The sequence below is a fragment of the Melozone crissalis genome, unplaced genomic scaffold, assembly GCF_028551555.1.
Source record: "Melozone crissalis strain CALT ecotype California unplaced genomic scaffold, PUWL_Pcris_2 ptg000027l_1, whole genome shotgun sequence".
Lineage (NCBI taxonomy): Eukaryota > Metazoa > Chordata > Aves > Passeriformes > Passerellidae > Melozone > Melozone crissalis.
The window spans coordinates 10,611,661-10,631,386 of NW_026535805.1; the positions used below are offsets into that span (position 1 = coordinate 10,611,661).

Genomic DNA, 19,726 nt, shown 5'->3' on the forward strand with positions numbered 1-19,726 from the left:
GTTGTTCAGTTTTGATTTTGCTATTCACATAAAACCATTACTTTCTGTGAGGATCCATAAAATCAGAAAGTTTTAAGAGAGCTACAAAAAGAAAACCTCAGAAACAGCAAAAGTGAAATTAGAGCTAAGCAGTAGCCATAAAATAAGTCAGCAAAAAATTATGTAAAAAGTAAAAAAAACCCAAAAAACCCAATAGTCTGTGTATTAATGCTTATCTAAAATAACTCCCTAATCTACACAAAAGTATATCTAGCAAAATATTAAAAAGTTCTAACTTTAATAATAAAACTCTGTACATTGTGTTTTAAAGCTTACAAGCAAGTATTGTATTCAAAATAAGCAAGCATTGTTTTAACCAAAAGTAAGAGTGCTTATAGTAGTTAAATAAAACTACTGTCAATAGGCTTTTACTTTGTGTAATTAGTCAAAAAACTTTTAAAATAAGTTGTAACATTAAGTTCTTGATCTACTGCCTAAGATGTGAACTAATAACATCTTCCCATTGTCATAACCATGTAATGGAACTAATACTAACAAATAAAACAACTCAAAATGCATTCCTAACAATCCCATCCTATTTGTAATTGGTACACAGCCCCCAACCAGTGATAACCTCTCACATCTGCTCTAAGCGTGGCAAAGCCTCATGCAGTGCCACCACAGAGGGAATTCAGGCTCAGACCTTTGAAACTGTGGACAGTGCTCAGATAATGCACTGAGAATGACAAAGGGGTGGGTCACAGCACAGAATACGCCTTCTCTGCAGACTTACAACAAAACTTCTTATTCTTTTATTTATACTTACAATACAGATTTTGTTTGCAGCTTAATTTTCAGCCAAGAACTTCAGTATTAAACATAAATTAAATTTTGCTCACAAACTAGCCAAAAATACTTGTAGTTTCTAGAGGCGAATTATTTGCATAATTCTTAATTATTAAGCTTCACGACGCAAACCCCATCTGTATTTCCTAGGTGAATATAAACCCTGAAAAGCACTACTTTTCATGCCAAATAACAAGTTGTAGAAAGGGTAGGAGAATACTGCCAATCAAGCAGCTTGACAGACTTCCTTGCATGTGATGCCATAGTGTATAATTTAAAATAAAATGTTTTCCAGTTCCACTGTATCATCTGCATACTATTCATTTAGTTCCTTGTATTTAGCAGAAGTAGGGCACATTTTCCAGACCAGTTATAAGCCAACATACTCTGTTAATTTTATTCCTTACTGGAAAGTACCTTGGTCTATTCACAAATTAATTGGGGAAGTGACATTGTGACCATTAGTCCCAACTGGTGTGCCTCACACAAGCAGGAAAGATAGGATGAATAGGCAGGATTTTCCATTTGGCATTTCAGAATTAGGGGAGGTAATGTTTCCAGTTATATACACTTAAAAATATTTTCTGAGAAGATATGCTGAACTTAAGCATTAAGCTAAATACCTATAGCCCTGCATTATTTCATCAGCTATTTTCCAAGACATCACTCATTCCTTTGTTGAAAGTTTGCCTCTTAACAGTATTTATCTTATTTGGAAAAATTACAGGTCTATGAAAGAGCTTTATTTTGTTATACTGGTTTATATAACTAGTGACTTGCATGTTGGTACTAAAGAAACAGAACTTTTTTGTAGTGGCAAGGGGCACTCATTAGGAAAACAACAAAATTGTACAACTGGAAATGAAAACAAAGCATAAAAACCTAACATTTCACATAAAATGAGCTTTCAACAGAAGTATTAGAAAAACCACCAAACCTCAAACACCTTGCCATATTAACTTCAGACCAACTGGAAAGGCACTGAGAATTGAAGTGTGCAACTCATATCCATACCTGTGAGAGTCACAACCACAGTGAGACACAAACCTCTGGGGCATACAGAATATGGCACTGTACAGTCCATTAGGCATTCCTGGTACACACGGCAGTTTTGTGTTTCCTTAGGGTGAGCTGAAAATGTTAACTAGATGTACACATTACAGCATATTTCCATGGGGAAGAGCAGTCCAGTTTAGACCATCTGAAGATGAGGAAACAAGGCATAACATACAGGACATTGTTGGCACTAGAAAGTGTTATCCTATCAATACACACCTTTTTAAATTTAATCCAATAGATATATAAAGGAATGGTGGTGGCAGAGGCAAAGGGGCAGGACTAATATCAAATATTCAGTTCTAAGCATGCTAGTGAGGTCTTTGTTTCATAAACTGAAGCTACCAAAACCAGTTCAGAGGCAAGAAAGCACTTATCAAGACAGTCCAACCCATTTCCAGGCATCCTTCTTCTGGGCTGACATGTGCAGACTGAAGGATCTGTCCAGTGCAGTTTCCATGCTCAAAGCTGTCTAAAGCTTCCCATTAGCAAATGCTGCCTCCTGGAACTGAGGGACAAATGTCTTGAAATACGTCCTAGTGAAAAGAACAGAAAATATATGATTAGGAAGGAGTAATCTTAAAAGCATGAATTGAAGCACTTGATGTTTCCCATGTTTTCTATTTCCCCTATGTGGAGAAGGCTTCATATATGGTACAAAAGGCCCAAAGACAGACAAGGCAATGAAGCAGGAAAATAGTGAGGAGAAGTCAGAATACGTGTAGGAGATAAGCTCTTTATCTGTCTCACAAACCTTGACACAATACTGTCACTGCTGATGCCAGCAGTTTACATGAAATGCAGGAAATAAGTACTAACAACACTGTATGAATGGTAAGTCCTTTTATTAAACTTCAACATTTATAGGATAATGCTCTTTTTAAAGTCTGCTTTGTATATTTTGGATCTTAGTCTATCTTCTTTGCAAAGGATCAAGCAACTCCATAAAATGAGCTAATCCTACATATCCAAAATTGAGTTAGAACTGTACCTTTGAGATTTTTTTGCTGAGATCCAGGGATGCCCTTTATTTGCCAGTTATATTAGAAGCTGCTTTATCATTTTGCCTTTGGTTTCTGCCTACTGCATTTTGGACCAAACTTTCAATTTCTCTATTTTTTAAAATTTTGTTTTCTATTTCTATAACTGGTATCTATAAATTTCTCTCATGTTCTCACCAAGAAGAAATCTAAAGCTGCAATGTGATTTATTAGATTCCTGATCTCTCAGCTGGTTTACCTCCTGAAGCAAAGACACACTGATCAGGTTCACAATCATGATGTGTTTCATAACTGCAGTAGAAGCTTTGGCAATCACTGAACAGCAACCATACTTCCTCACACCTAAAAACCTTGCAGGACCATGAAGGGAATGCTCCTCTCTCTTTGTGAGGTTGTGCCTGGCAAATTAATTAACAGATAGCTGCAGTCAGCTTTTGTGCACAAGATATAAATACATATGAGATGCTGTCCAAAGGTTAAAAGAGCAATGGAAAGTAAAAGCATTTCTGGACTGAGGAGTTGATCCCAGAAATGGAAACAACCATAATAAAGAGGACAACCAGCACACACATTTTATAGCATATACAGATTGTGCTGTGTATTTACAGAACACACTTTGGTTTATTGAAGCAAAGTTCAGAAAACAACCCTCATAATCATGCCTGCAAAAGTGATTGTTCCTGCTGGCACACACGAACATAAACCAGCTGAGAAGGCCTGCCTGTCTCCTGATCTCAATAGCTGGGTGCCATTTCTGTATCTGTGTTTTTTCTAGCATACCTTTGAAATTGTAGCTTTTGTAAGTCCTGTTTAATTCTATGTGTTTTGCTAGCTCATGGAGTACCTCCTGCATGTTGTCAATGTCAGGACCTATCCCTTTTACTTGTCCTTGCTTTATCTCTCCTAACATTTAATTATGCTTCTCTGCTTGCTTATTTTAAACAGCTTCCCCCTTCCCCTTTGATACCTTCTCTGCAGACTCTCTTCATGCACGTGATCTTAATCAACTTGATAAATATTACTTAAAACTTCCTTCTTCCAAAACTGTAGAAATTCTTAATCATTAAATGGGATACAATCAGAATTATTTTTCCTACATTTTATTTCTTTTTCCCCATAGCATTTCTGTGCTTTGTATTAAACCCACACTTAGTGCATTATATGCAGTAATTATATATGCCTTTTCTGTTAGGTAAAATCCAGAATGAATGCTTATGATACCACAAACATCCTCCCACACCAACTTTATCTACACTTGCATCCTTTCTTTTCACTGATTTCTGCAGGAGAGCTTGTATCCATTCCTGCAAAACCAAGTCTAACACCTCGCTACATTCTGATCAGATGTACTGTGTCAAAAAAGATGTTATTTCACTGGTAGTTCATATGAACCTCTTGGCAATGTTCCATACACTACAAAAATTCCTTTTGTACATCATAATTTTAAATGTCTGCTTTTTTTCTTTTTATACCTTAAAGTACATGCTTAAAGTTGCTCTTATCATTTTGGTCTTGTCCAGACTGAAGCAAATGCAGTACCACAAGTATACTCAGGTTATGTTCCTCCATTTCTCTCCCTCTCCCATACACCTTAAGTATCTCAGATGAAACAAATTCAGAGATAATTATGGTTCATCACACCTACCACAAAAAAAAAGAAATTAACACTGCTCCCTTCACCCCCCCAAACTAAACCAAACCAGGCCCTGCTAAGAGATTCAAAAGCCCAGTGTGCCTGATAGGACTGTCTCAGCACATTTGGTAGATGGAGGAGGAAAGATGGGGAAGTAGGAGAAGGTAAGTGAAACTCCTTAATGAACACTGAAAACTCTTTTCTAAATTTTTTCTTTTCATCCTGAAGTTTGGGACAAAACCACGTGTTAAAATATCTGAATTTCCTGTGAAATGGAAATGACAACATTTTAGTTACAACAATCTCTGCAGAGGTCACCAGTAAGGAGGAAAAGAAGCAGCAATCACCTTCTGAGTAAGTTTCACCTATGGACCATCTGGCATTGAAGTCAAAGTACACGTTTCTGCCCAAATAGGACCGTAACAAAAAATATTATGTCACGACAGATGACACGAAATAATTTTGAGAGAAATATAAAGTCTTTTGAAGGACAATACTCTGCTGTAGACTGCATGGTAAAGGCATCTTTCACATGCAATGCTATTCCTTATACGAGGATTTTACATCAAGAGACAACACTCCTGCTCAGCATCCTGTATGTACAGGCACAGAGAAAGAGTGAATATAAACGTGAACTTTGGAAAAAGATACATTCCTCATACTCTATTCATATTAACACATTCACATGAATGACACCCTCAATAACTATGATTTGTGCTACACCATAGGGATTCCTTACAAGTATCTGAAAGGTTTTTTTTCAGAAACTTTGTCACATGATGTTCTTAAGTTATCTCCAAACTATTTTGAAATAATTACTTTTATATACACTAGATATGTTTTTCAGCTCTGGAGAACTGTTATTAAAAAACCCAACAACAGTAATTTAGGTACCTGTTGAATTACACTGAAGGTGAAGAAAGCTAATTTGACCTATGGTCTCTCAGGGCTCTGTCAAATGGCAGAAATCAGCTTTTGATCAATGCCTTTTCTCCTTTCTGGGAAAGATGGAGATCCTTCTTTCTCCAGCTTTCATCTGCCATGTTCTTGGTGGGTCTGCATCACACTGACCTTACAGCAAGCTCAGAAGACCTGCATAAATTCTCCTGTAGTACAGGGAAACTCATTTGTACAAAGTACACAGATATTCTTCACGTGACTGTAGAGTATAATCAACAGTCATGGAAAGAAAGTAAAACACACACTAAGTGTTGCATCCTTCTCACAATGGTTTTGATTCCAGCTTAAACAGTGTTTAAAAAGTTGCTTTCTTTTCAGCCTAGAGTGGGTGCCAATCTTCATACACTTATGGGCACATGTCTAACACTTTTTTGAGCTTCTTATAAGACTCCATTGTTTTTTATCTATTCATTTTTATTCCCTCAAATGGTCATTTTCCAAGTTCAAGGTAGTAAGTTATGAGGTTTCCATGGAAATTTTTCTTCATCACTCCAGAAAACAACACATTTTGCTGTAGTTAACCACTATATATACTTGACACAGTACAACGAATTCCAGGTGCTATGCTCAAGGACATCTGTTGAGAGTAAAGCACTTCTCTTTCCTTCACTTTATTATCCAGTGGAAAGAAAGTCTTGCTATAATTGCAAGTGGTAAGTATCTAAAAGAAGGCAGAATTGGCTCACCTGCTGTTTACATATTTCCCAGTGATATGAAACACTGAGTGTGGTACAAGGTCTCCAGAAGCCCATACAGAAGCACATACATCCCAGGGTGTGGATTTGCTGTGCTTAAAACATACTTGACTCAGAATTCACATGCTTTTGTGAAATTTCATTCTAATTGTACTGTTTTTTCCCCAGGGTAATTTAGTGCTGGGTTTTTTAAATGCAGTTGGTAGAAAATCTGCATTGACCACTTGATAATACCTTTTGCTTTCACATATCTATGCTGAAAATCTGCAAAGATTTAAAATTATGTAGCTGCAATCTCCCATCAAACAACATTTCCCATATATTTATGGAGATAGCATTCTCACACCAACACACTCAATTTCTGCTGTTGCTTTTGCTGGACTGGTACTATAGCCAGCCATACAATTGTGTTCTAGTTACTGCTGCTGGTGTAATAAAGTTAAAAGAGTTGCTTAGGTGTTTCTATTTCTCTTAAAATCTTCATGTGGCAAATTCAGAGCAGAAGATCAAGACTCAAACTCTGTGAAGAAAAAAGCATACAAAATGTTGTACCAATGAGATTTCTGCTTTTTATGTCTGGGACAAGGACAATCATCATGGGGTGATGAATCATCTTCCCAAGTCGTTCACAAAATATATTCCCCTTAAACTCCTCAGTTTATAACTGCCAAGATTTCCAGCATGCTGATCTCAAATTCACCCATGCTAGCCCTATTTGCACTCATGTTTTATTTGTTTCAGCTCAAGATGTGAAACATTCAAGTGCTTTTTCCATCAAGAGATGATCTGAGGAAAATGAAGGGGATGAAATCATCATGATGGTCCACATCAAGAACAGACTTGGCAGTACAGCAACACTTCTACTACCAGCACAATGTCCTTATTGGCAAATTAAAGCCCTTGAGCCACAATCTTCATCTTTTCAAAGACATAGAGACCTTCTCTCACTGCATCAGGCACACATGTTGTGTTCCTTCTCGTCTGAAGGCACTCACATTTGGATTTTTTTTCTAGTACTACTAGCTTTGAGAGCAAACTTTATTCTTAAATGCTACCCATTATTTCAATATTTTAGTAAGTACTGCAACAGATATTTAATTCTGTAAATATCTGGCTCTAATTATAGACCCTTAGTGTAGTCAAAATCATAGTAGCCAGTGTATTTGACAAATACATCAATTTTCTCCTACTCTAGGCAAGGCATACATAATATGTATGAATTCTTTTCTAAAAATTTTCAAGTTAATAGATCTGACTTGGGCAGGCACTCCTGTAGTCATGGTGATCTCTGAATAACTCTACTTAATCCTTCCAAGTCTTCTGGAGTAAGGTCTGTATTTAGTACCCCATTCTCCTCAGTAGTTCTCTATTGTCTGAATTGTTCAGCAGGTAAATTGAGTTTGTTTGAATAATCCTGGGACTGAGGTAAGGACTGAATTGTATCCTGTCCAGTTGCATGAGATACAACCAAGAATCCCAGGCATCTGTCCCAACAGCTGTCCACTTCTTTTAAAGGAATTGTACCTCTAGGATTTACATCATTTTGCATCCCCTATTTCTTTCCTGCCGTACCTTAGAAGAACTGCTTCAAGACATCTACAAGTTTCTTCAAATCCACTGAATCCTGATAGAACAACATCAACTCTATAGATGACTGATCTTCATAAATTAGCAGGAACAGCAATGTTCTCCCCTCTTTCAATGAAATTTGGTGAAAACAGGAATTAGGAAGGGTATAGGTCAGAGTGAAGGACAGACTGAGGCTTCTTGAGGTTTTTGACCTATTCCTTCCAGTCTAGTGTTATTATGCTGACACCTTGCAATAAAATCTTGTTATATAAACTATTTCAACACTATAGACATATTAGAATTATAAAAGAGTTTCTTCAGGCTTTATCAACATCACCTGATTACTCACTTTCTGAAGTACAAAGTATTTTTGCATGGATCATACATACATATGTAGTGTGCCTTTGTATTTTTGTGTTCCTGTTGAAACTTGTTTTAACACAGTGAAAACTTGTTTTGAAAATACTGAACACCTACAACAATACCTTCTGGATGCCAGATGAGAGGCTTTGTCCTCCCATGACCACACAGGCACATCCAGCTGACTTGGTTCATGTAACCCCTAAGAATTCATCTCCTATTTACCATAGAAGCTATTTACCATAACCTTCAAAACTTTCTAAGATTTCCTGTTTATTTCTGGCAGAACAAAATCAAAGATGCCAACTAGTCTTTTTTTTTTACAGATAAAAGTTTTCTTTCTAAATTCCTTTTGTCAGGAGCTACCTAATTCAACATGATTACCACTAATTAACAAAAGGAACTTAAATTAATAAATTGGTGCATTAATTCCAACAGTGGGTACGTATTTAGGTCATATTCCATATGACTGCTCATTATGTCCTTAACCCCTGCTCATGCCCTCCTCCAGCATCTCTATGCCTTGCACTGAGCAAGGGCTGAACACAAAAGTGTGGATGTCTACTGAGAGCCCATTCCTTCCACAGGCCTCATGACAATGTTTGAGGGGCTGCTTTTTCCTTTTAAACACAGACATGAGACATTTGAACCTCTTTGCTGTTTTTATCATATACAACGCATGAAAAACATATTTCCATTGGGTGAACCATGTTGTCTATTTATTCATAGGCACTTCCACAGCATTCCTCACCAGGAAGATACATGAGCACCCACAGCAAAGCTGAATCAGTCCATCTCCTGCTTTGGGATAACAGGAGAGTAACTCTACAGCAGACATTCCGTGACACCTCTGTTAGGAGAAAGTGATGGCTGTATCATTGTCTCCACATCTAAGATGTTACAAAAACTGAAGTGAGAAACAGTTCTCAGCACTGTAACTTTGGATTGCCCAGCTGGAACTGGGCTGTAGCAGGCAGGGCCAGGTGCCAAGTGGCAAAGGCTCAGGAGCTAATGAAAATCAGGACTATTATGGAATGCACAAGGCACAAGGAGACAGCAGCATTTCTAAATCACCATTCAAATCTGAGTATCACAAAAACTTATCCAAGCACAGCAGCAGAATGAAATAGGTACCTTCCAGGATTTCTTTCTCACTTCAAATATACATCACGATACTTGGCATGTATTCATGTTTTTAAACTAAGCTTCTTGATGGTATGCTTCTTGGGATGTGGTTTAGAATTTCCTTAGGAGGCAGCTTTATCTATAGCAAATATTTTGCTTTTATGTGAAACACAATGTCTACACAGTTCTCCATTTTACACATCTCCAGAACTGGTGGTGCCAAGCAAACATCTGAAGTGTTTATACAACAGCAAGACAATAGTTCTTAAATTTCTGCTACTGTAACTGGCTAAACACACAAATGTACAAAGGAGCCAGTGCACAACACCATTAAGCTGCGAGCAATTTTTTTTCTGTGTGCCAAAAAAAAAATTGCATCACAATCCTTCTTCCTCTTCTAATATTTCTCTCTCTCTAGCTCCTTTTATTGTGAATTACCCACAAGGAGATTAGAAAACTTTTTTGCCTGTTTCTACCTGCCAGTCCATGCAAGGCATTGACTGTGCAGCCAGGCTGAAGGACAGACAGAACAGTATTCAAGCATCAAGAGATCTGCAGATCTGCAGTGGGCAGCCATCAACATGCAAGTTTTTAAGAAATACAGCTGTTTTCAGCTCAGTTTATTATACTGCACGACAGAAACCTATCTCCAAAATTACAAACAAACCAAAACTGTAACAGGAAATAGAAGTGGCAGAACTAGTGAAACCAAGTACATATCAGAAGTTTAAACATTAATATTCACTCATGTCCAAAAGCTGTTTTCTCTATTTTATTAGCAATATCTTTTTTCTCCAGAAGTTATTTCTGATTCAAGTCACACAGAAAGGTACAAACAAATTATTATATTTAGACATGTTTTTCAACAGTTTGCTGATTGCAGAATTAACAGGTAGCTTTAATCCATATGAAGCAAACAGAAATAAAACTTATATTTTCATTTCATTTCCAAAAACCTATGGTATCAACTGATTTTATAAATAAAGTGAAGAATTCAACATTGGTCTGTAAAAATTAAGATGGCTTTGCTGCCCAACTTACCATAAAGCAAAATTTTGACAATCTGTTCAAAGCACGAAACAACCATAAATATAACAACCCGACTAAAGGCAAAATTTAAAGCAAGGGAGTTCTAGGGAACTGCTGTGGAGCCAAGATTGCAGATCATCATGTAGGCTGGCAATTAATGTTTATTTTAAAGCAGCAGCATAAGTAGGGTTATCACTTTGTAAAAGATGCTAATTTTGATTCCAAGAATATATGTCCTCCAAATGCATGGACCTTTACTGACAATAACAGATAGAAATTACATCTACTGGACATAATCAGTTCATACAGACCGAGGCCAGTAACTATGAAAGCAACTTTTTAAAACCATCTGGAACTCAAGACTCTGGTATTTAATGTCTCACAGATTTCTGATATAGATATTTAAAAATTTACAAAGGTGTATTGCATAGACACAGTGAATCTAAGTGTTCCAAAGCACACACAGAAAAATGAACTTTTCATTTTGAAACAGTTTCATCAATGCCTTCTGCTTACCAGTCAGTTCAAGAGATAAAACACTTCACTTCCTTCACCTTCTCCACAATGTACATAAATAGATGTACTTCAGTCAGATGGAGGTTTGTGGTCTTAGATCATAGCAAACTTTGCTTCTGCTTTCTTAACTTCCATTTTCCCCACAGGGCAGTGGGTGTCTGTGAAGGGTGCACTGGAATATCTCGGTCACAGCACGGTCACTCTGTTTCCTTATCAGTGGATCATGAGAATGATATTCCAAGGCCATCATGGAAAAACTCAATCTTCATAGAGTCTTTTTAAATATATTGTTAACTTGCAGGAAATTTCCAGTCCTATGAGCTACAGCATGACAAGTCTGCTCTAGTTTTCCTAGTTGCTGAAGTGCCACAGCCATATTTTCCCACTTCAGGTAAAGGTTAACTTCTTAAAGAGTCAAGGAACATATTATTTCCTCTTATCTAGGCTGTGAAAATGCACAATGAGCTCTGCTGTTGGAGAGCAATTATTTAATAAACTTTTTATTAGATTTGAAGGAGAGAGTCGTGAGACAAGATGCAACTAGGAACCTCTTCAAAGCTTAAAAAGCATGGTAAAGAATGTGTGAAAGTAGTGATAAGTAGCAAGAGAAAGCAGAAAAGACTGGGCAAGGATATGTTCAGGAGCGAGGCTTGTAAGGAAAGACAAGTGCAGAGATTCAAGAAGAGAGGAGCTCACAGTAGTAATAATAGAATTTGAATGATCTTTAAGAGATTATTGAATCCCTTAATAGTAGTTCAGAGGCAGAAATGAAGAGTTACACCACAGATGCATCCATAACGAGTCTGACAAGCAGCATCCCTGAAAACAAAGTTTGCTTGCAGGTGAAAGGACTGATTTCATCATGCCATCCGCTTTGCTTTGCCAGATTGCTTATCAACAGGGGCCGAAGGCAACATACCAAAGCAGAAAAGAAACCTCCTTGGATATTCATTAGGACAAACCAGTCAGAAGGAAATGGATGAGACGCCACACATCTGTGATTATATAAAACATACGAAAGCACTTGTTTCTTTTTGCTTTTCAAAGGATATATATTTGCTATTAGAAGTAAAAGTGAATGCTCAGAAGATTGGAGACCCATCCAAAGGGAAAAACCAGACAGAAATAAACCTTTATACTAACAAGTAAAAGCAGAATAAAACAAATAGAAAATTAATTTGAGGAACAACTTAACTGTGACCCTCGAAATAAATGCTTGTCAAACAATGCAAAATGTGGTCAAAAAGTAAAAATACTCAGGAGAAGCAAAGTCACAAAGAATAAATGAAATGGAAGTGCTTAAAGATGTTGCTATACCAGAATCTGGCCTTCCAAGAGATGTACCAAGGGATTCAACTCATGCATATATGTCAGCCAAAAAGGAAATGAACAAATGAACAAAATACAACCAAATCAGCAGCCCCAAATTACATTCACACCCAAGTTCCACAGAAACTCAAGTGTGAGAAAGTTAAACTCTTAAATAGCTTGTAGCCTCCTGCTTAAAACAGCTTGGTACCAGAGCAGTGTGATGTCAATTAAAAAATGGTCTGGAGGTCTGGGAGGATAGGAGCTATGACTCAATGAATCTCATGTCCATACATTACAAGTTGGTAGAGACTGTTAATAGAAATTATTATAAAAATTCATAAATAGTCCAAAATTAGTGGACTTGAGTAAATATGACATACTGGGTAGGAGTCAAACTTGTGCTTCCCAAGTCTCCTATTTTCTTAAGGTATCAAAACCACATGGACAAGAAAAATTCAAGTGACACACACTACTCAACTTACCTACAGGTATTTGGGAAAGTTTTTCAAAGGCATAAAAACCCCTGAATTACCACAGAAGGAGAAAAGATCCATGAGTAGATAAAGAGCAGGCCAAGATACAAAGAAAAGGACAGGAATAAAGGATAAATACCATTTGGGGGAAGTCACCTGAGGAATGCACAGAAATGGGTGTTCTGACCTGTGTTGTTCATATTCCTACATGATATGAAGAAGTGAGCAATGGAAGATGGAAAAGTCTGTTAGTGTTAACAATTTAGTCAGGGAAGGAAAATAAGGCACAATTATGAGGAACTGCAGATAGTTCTTACAGTACTAGGAGACTGTGAGATAACATACCAGGTGGGATAACTGGGGGATAACATACCAGGTTTGTCAGTGTTGACAAACATGAAAGGAGAAATATGTGAGGAAAAAGACATAATTTTACTACCACAAAAAACATAGGCTCTGAAAAACTGTTAGAAAGGAGATGTTGGTGCTAAAATGACACTGTAACTAGCCTTCATCTGTATGCAAAAAACAAAATCAGATGCTGTTAGAAGCAGAATAAAGAGTAAATCAGACAATACCACTACACCACCATATAAACGCATGGTGAGTAACAGAAAAGGAAACAGAAGGAAAATCACAGAAACAGTAAAGGGAGAAAGAAGCAGGACAAGGGTGACCAGAAAGATGGAGAGGTTCTGGAGAAGGAAGGAGTGAGCAGAGCAAGAGAAATGGAGGATCATAAAACAAAGGTTATGGAGGGGATCAGTAGATTAACTATTTGCTGCCTCTCTTCATACAAAAGGTAAAGGGTAACAGCAACTTGAGCTAGGAGGAGGCAGGAAGGCAAAAAGCCAACAGAGTTTGTTATTCACACCACACCTGTGTGACCCCTTGCCACAGAATTTCATTATGTTATGCTGTTGGTTCAAAAAGCAAGTGAATAGAAGGAAAGCTAGGTAAGATTACTTAACAGAAATGTACCAGTACTGCAAAAAGAAATCCTTGAGGATGGTAGAACATACAATGGAAATATGACTACATGCTCTGCCATGCTTTCCTACAGGCATCCACTGCTACCTATTGATACAGACATGACAGTGGGCTAAATGAATGCAGAGTTTTACCTATTGATACAGACATGATAGTGGGCTAAATGAGTACAGACTTTCACCTATTGATACAGACATGATAGTGGGCTAAATGAATGCAGAGTTTTACCTATTGATACAGACATGATAGTGGGCTAAATGAAGACAGAGTTTTACCTAGCTTAATGGAACAATTATGAGTATTACTCAAAAGACAAGACTATGGAGCTCACTTCCTATTTTATTTAGCTGTTTATTTTGTAACTGATCCGGCAACAGTGTTTGTCTAAGCTATTAAATCTCAGCTCCTTACAAATCCATGTATTTCTCTCTACCCTTTTCTCTCGAGAAAGGGAGCACATTTTTTGTGCAAGTTCCTAACTGTAATTTCATGTTCTAACATAGAACTAGCAGCTTTCATAAATGTATAATGGAGTTCTCTAATAAAGCCAAATCAGACAGTGACTGTGTTTCACAGTATTTCTAGAACGCCACTTAATCCCAGTTATCCAAGAACCACCTACATTAAATTCTAACCTTTCATTCCTACAAAGCAGTTGTCTTCCAGCAAAGTGCTATTATACTCCACTTATACCATGCCAACTTCTCCAATCTCTTCTGTGCATTTCTCTCGTCAATATCCGAGAATACTCTTTTGCAGAAGGAATATTTACTATGTATCAAAACGCACATATGTACAGTTCACACATATGCAGAGTATCTATACAAAATCACAGAAAAACTAATTGCCTAACAGATTTTATTTCTATGCACTTCCTATAGCACCTATACTCCTCATCTTTAAATAGTTGTTTTTCTTCCCCACAGTCAAAGCTTTAATGAGAAGTGACCAGAAACAAATACCCAGGCCCTTCTGTCTTGGCTGAAATCCACATAATGCATGACAGCACTGAAGATCCCTGGCAGGCACCTGTCAGAAACTAACATACCATAACTTAAGAGTCAGACTTAATTTTCCAGGGAGACATTCAAAGAAAACTACATGAAAAATATGACTCAAGAAGTGCAACTATCATGATATATACTGTATTCTGTACTGTATGCAGAAGAACTATGTAAAAATAAAGGAATGTACTGGGAAAATTCTAATTAAAAGCCCTATCTACTTCATCTGTTAGCTCTTACAATCAAAATAATTTTGTTATTAAGCTTTGCTGGTAAATCAACTGCAGAACACACTACAAGGACAAGTACAATCACTAAGTATTTTAACAAAACGTAGCTTTTTCCATTTTCCTTTCTATTGTTCCCATAGAATTCTAATCAGCTGACACTCCCACAGAAAATCAGCTTTGATTTAATGGTGTATAAAATCAAATTAACTTCTTGGCAAGCTTCACACGCCTGGGTCGCCACATCTCCTCCCGTTCTGGCTGTCACAGTGCATTGCCCCTTTGCTGCTCTGAGGAGCGGCCCGCCAGCGGCAACAAAACGTCAGCTTTACTCCATTTCAGGCTGGGAAATCACTTCTGTTCAGTTTCTGATGCAAAACTATCAAAAACCAGAGCTAAACAAGCGACCCAGCTCACCCCCTCAGCCTTCAGCTGTACCTATGCTGGCGCTCTTCCTCAGAAAGAATCCTCTGAGCCTTGCCAGTGTCTGAACACATGCACACACACCTAGAGAAGAATGATGTCCCTGGCTTCTATACTTCTGTTCCTTACTCTCATTTTTATGAATTTCATTGTAGTTTAAGATAACATGCAACAGAGACAAAGACAGTCATGCAAAAAGCTTTGTAAGGTGAATATATGTCATGCAAATAAGTTAATTTTTGGAACATTGGTCTTTAAAGATGACTAATGTGCATGAAAAATCACATAATACAGGCAAAGACAACTTGATACTTTTACAAATAAGCAAAAAAAACCCCAACTTAAATGCAACCTAAAAATATAAAAAAATTTTAAAAATTAGAATATAATAAATAGAATATAATAATCAATATAATAATAACTAGAATAAAAAATTATTACCTTAATTACACCTATCAAGAAGAGAAGATATAAAAAGGGTGCAACATTTACATGTAAATTTTATAGTGAGATTCATGGTAGCATAGCTGGGACTCAAAAGTTTCATGAAAATTTTGAAAGTTGTTATTTTTTAAGAATTTGAAATATAGTAAAAGGTATTCTGCCTAAAATGTGAAAGAAATCTGAATAACAATAAAAAAATGGATGAGTCGAAACTAGTTAATGTCAAAATAACAAAAAAAAATCATTAGGGCACACAAAATTTACTTAATAGAACACAAAGTCTTTGACATACTACAACTGTTATGTCTCAACAGCAACACAACAACTGTCCCTTTTTCTTTTCAAATATCCTTTTATTAAACTAAGAAATGCAATATTTTAATTTGTTAATGTAATCATAGAATCACCAAACTGTTAAGATTGGAAAAGACCTTCAGGTTCATCAAGTCCAACCATTAACCCATCACTGCCAAGCCCACCACTAAACCATGTCCTAAATGCCACATCCACACACCTTTGAAATACCTGTAGGGGTGGTGACTTCATTACCTCCTGGGCAGCCTGGATTGACAACCCTTTTGGGGAAGAAATTTGTCTAAATATCCAAATTAGATTCCTCCTAGTGCAACTTGCAGCCATTTGCTCTTGTCCTATCACCTGGGAGAAGAGGCCAATCCCCACCTGGCTACATCCTCCTTTCAGGCAGCTGTGGAGAGTGACAGTGCCACCCCTGAGCCTCCTTTTCTCCAGCCTAAGCACCCCCAGCTCCCTCAGCACGCCTCACAGCACTTGTGCTCCAGACCCTTCACCACTCCATTGCCCTTCTCTGCACATGCTCCAGCACCTCAAATCTTTCTTATAGTGGGCGCCTCAATCATACACATGACATCATCAATTTGCTGATACTCAAGGAGAAGCCGTGGCTGAGGCTGAAAATGCCATGGCCCAGTTCACCAGCCTGACACCTCCTAACCATGGTGCTTGTGCTGAGCACAAACTGAAGCTGCAGCTGTAGCTTGCAAAAGATGCACCTGCACATAATCTGATGATGCACTTGACCTCACGGCAGAGCAACAGCCAATATAGTTGAGAGCACTTGAGCTCTTTGATGCTTTTACCCTCTGAATGCCCAAAGAGATATATAAAATTTAGACCGCATTCGGCAAACACCGATGGATGGTCAGGGACAACATTGTCATTCAGAAACCTGTTTTGTCAGCCAACTTGGAAAAAAAAGGGAATATGAACCCTTGGAACAACTTCTTATTGTGGTACCAGTTTTCCATGCTCCTGCTATTTTTAATGATGAGTAGGTGGATTTATGTAGGATAAAAGAATAAACTGAGATTTAACTTGCTCTCCCCTGAAGTATAATCTAAGTCTACAGAGCAGCACTGGGTCACACAGAATTTGGGCCAGAGTGTATCTAAGAACTGAATTTCATTTGTATAAACAAACAAGCTTTATTTACAGTATTCCTTCATAAAAACCCAGGCTTCAAGTCAGCACGTTCTTTAAAGACTCCATTTATGTACACTTGAATGCCTATTTAAGCAAAAAGACAAGAAAGCTTTCCCATGGAAACTGCACAGAGATGTTTTACTTCACACGTACACCACAAACAAGGCTGCTAACTTTCCATAATTTACTGTATTTTCTTAGGCTTGCCATTGTATTTTAGGACCAAAACTTTTGGAGAAGCTGCTTACGCAGGAGGCCACAGACATATAAATAAATGACCTACAAGAGGCAAAGCCTGAGATACCAACTGAGAGGAAATGGCATCTCAGCAGCTTGTAAGAAAATTCTTATATTTTTGGTTTCCCCGTTTCTAGCTGGAGGAACAGGTTGAAATTTTGTGTTAGCTGAGAAACAAGCAATCTGGAGGCAACTGAAATCACGTCATTAAATCAGGACTTGATTCATCCTTCAGAATTAAATAAAGCCAGAGGGCAACCCCTGGGCTAAGACAATAGCAATCTTCAGTAACCAGATGCTATCTCTCAGTGAGGAATCCAAATCAGTGGGCTGCAATGGAGCCCAGTGATTTTAAAATCTGCCTAAGAGGACACAGAAAAGAGGCTTGACTTCATGGACTTTATGAGACAGATATAAATTGGTTCAATAAGTTCAGCAAGAACATGGGCAGTTTTTCTCTCTGAATAAAAAAGATCCAGCTAAAGTGATATTCTGATATGAGAATCTGCCTTTTAGATTTAGGTGATACGTCTCTAGGTGTGAATGCATACAATCTACTTTTATATGTATGCATTTTAGGGAACGAATTTTGCTCCTGCCTATAGTTACTACTGATTGTCTCAGGCTACAGCAAAGGGTTAAGTCCTAACTTCAAAAGAGATGCCTACTTCTGCTGGGGGCCACAGAGATAAGCAAGGATACCAAGACTTTCAAGTTTAGTCCCTGCACCAAAGGAACTGGATGGGCTCACCTGTTTGGAAAAAAAAATCAACAACCCACACCAAAACAACCTTGGGAGAAGGCTGGGCACAGAATCAAAGTCCCTTTGGTATGAACTTATGACAGCTCTGCCCATGAATAAACAGGCTGTGCTGAGTTGCTGAAAACAGAGACAGGGCTTGCCAAAATTGAGGACGAGGAAAGCTGTGACTGATCCCATTTCCAACTGGATGATGCTCCTACAGTTGGTGCAAGAGCAAGCAAAAGCTATCTCTGATGGTGTCTTTAGCCCCAGTGAGGAAGACAGAGTACATTGATCCCTGCCTGAAGTCTGAGAAGAAGGGTGGAGATCTTTGTCAGATACTGGAATATCAAGTGGGAGATCCTGTGGCCCTAGAGCAATGGCCAGGAAGATAAACAGATATGTTTTGTCTCAAAGAATGCTGAGCACTTGGGAGACAATTTTGCTAAGAGGGAAAAAGACTATATATAAGCAAACCCTAATTGACAGTATTTAGAAACACAAACAAGTTGTCTCTGATTTAACTAGGGCTAAATTTACTTCAGCAGAGTAGAATGACATTGTTTCTAGAGGGTAAATAATGTGTTCTTTTTTTCCTGTTTTTATTTGGGAAGTTTTCATGTGTTGTTTGAACTAATACATCTCATCAGAATGCTTTCCCACATATCAACATATATTCCCTTATAGTTGGTCCATAACAGGTCTGTGGTTAAGTAGAATAAGAAGTTATTTGGTTATGTTAAAACACACTAACCTATTCTAAGAAGCCCTAGCAAATATTTTAAACACTGTTTACATAAGATGCTCAATTGTGTTCAAAATCTTTCCTAAAATATGCTCACATGTATCATAACATCATATTTTCCTTGATGCAGATTTATTTATGGTACCTACTGAGGAATCACTAGCTGTTCCTGCAAGCGAAGCGCTTTTAAGTGGAGCAGTTTGTGTCTCTGAGCAGCTCAGTGATTGCTATTTCAGACATCTCAGCACACTGCCTTCCCCCGCTCCTCATCATCCCTCTCCTATTACGCAGCCAGGGTAAAGCTTCAGTGCAGAGCCTCCAACGTAAGAGTGAATAACCTCACCAAACATACATGTGATAGTAAGTGTACTCATTTAGTGCTTTTAAAGAGAACTGCTGTCATACTTCTAAATTTCAAGTGCAGGGCAGTGAAGTCCATTTGTATACACCCACTCATAAGCAAATGCACTTAGCAGACAGCACATAGGTACTTGTAAGCTTTCAGCTACAAAAGAAATGCATTTTGTAGTATGGGCATAAAAAAAAGCCACAGTAATTCTTCCAGTTATTGTTCTTCCTGTTTGTTTTTTTTTTTTTTAGTAAACAAAATACTCATCCTGCTAAAGAAAAGAAGAAGGTCCATACACACAAAAAATCATAGTTGATTAAGAAATGGTGCTCCTATAAAGAGTATGGTGGCAAAACCAAATACTACCAAAAAGTTTTTATTACAATGCATATTAAAATTCCAAATCAAATGTTACTTGATGTTTTCCATAGAATTTAAATCAGTATAAAAATCTACAAATGCATCAGTCAATTGTTGTTTGCTTCCATTATTTCCAAATTACAGTCTCTGACCATGCCACTCATTTGATTTACTCAGCTTGAACTATTTTT

The 19,726-nt window shown here is 37.6% G+C and overlaps 1 protein-coding gene across 1 annotated transcript in view; it reads right to left on the reverse strand.

Annotated features, from left to right (window-relative positions):
- Positions 1–768: 768 nt before the first annotated feature.
- The window catches only part of BABAM2 (BRISC and BRCA1 A complex member 2), a 161,225-nt gene continuing 142,267 nt past the window's right edge, over positions 769–19,726 (reverse strand). Inside the window, exon 12 of the mRNA XM_054279124.1 lies at positions 769–2,417. Coding sequence (XP_054135099.1) covers positions 2,354–2,417 — 64 coding nt within the window. The 3' untranslated portion in view covers positions 769–2,353. The remainder of the gene's footprint in view (positions 2,418–19,726) is intronic.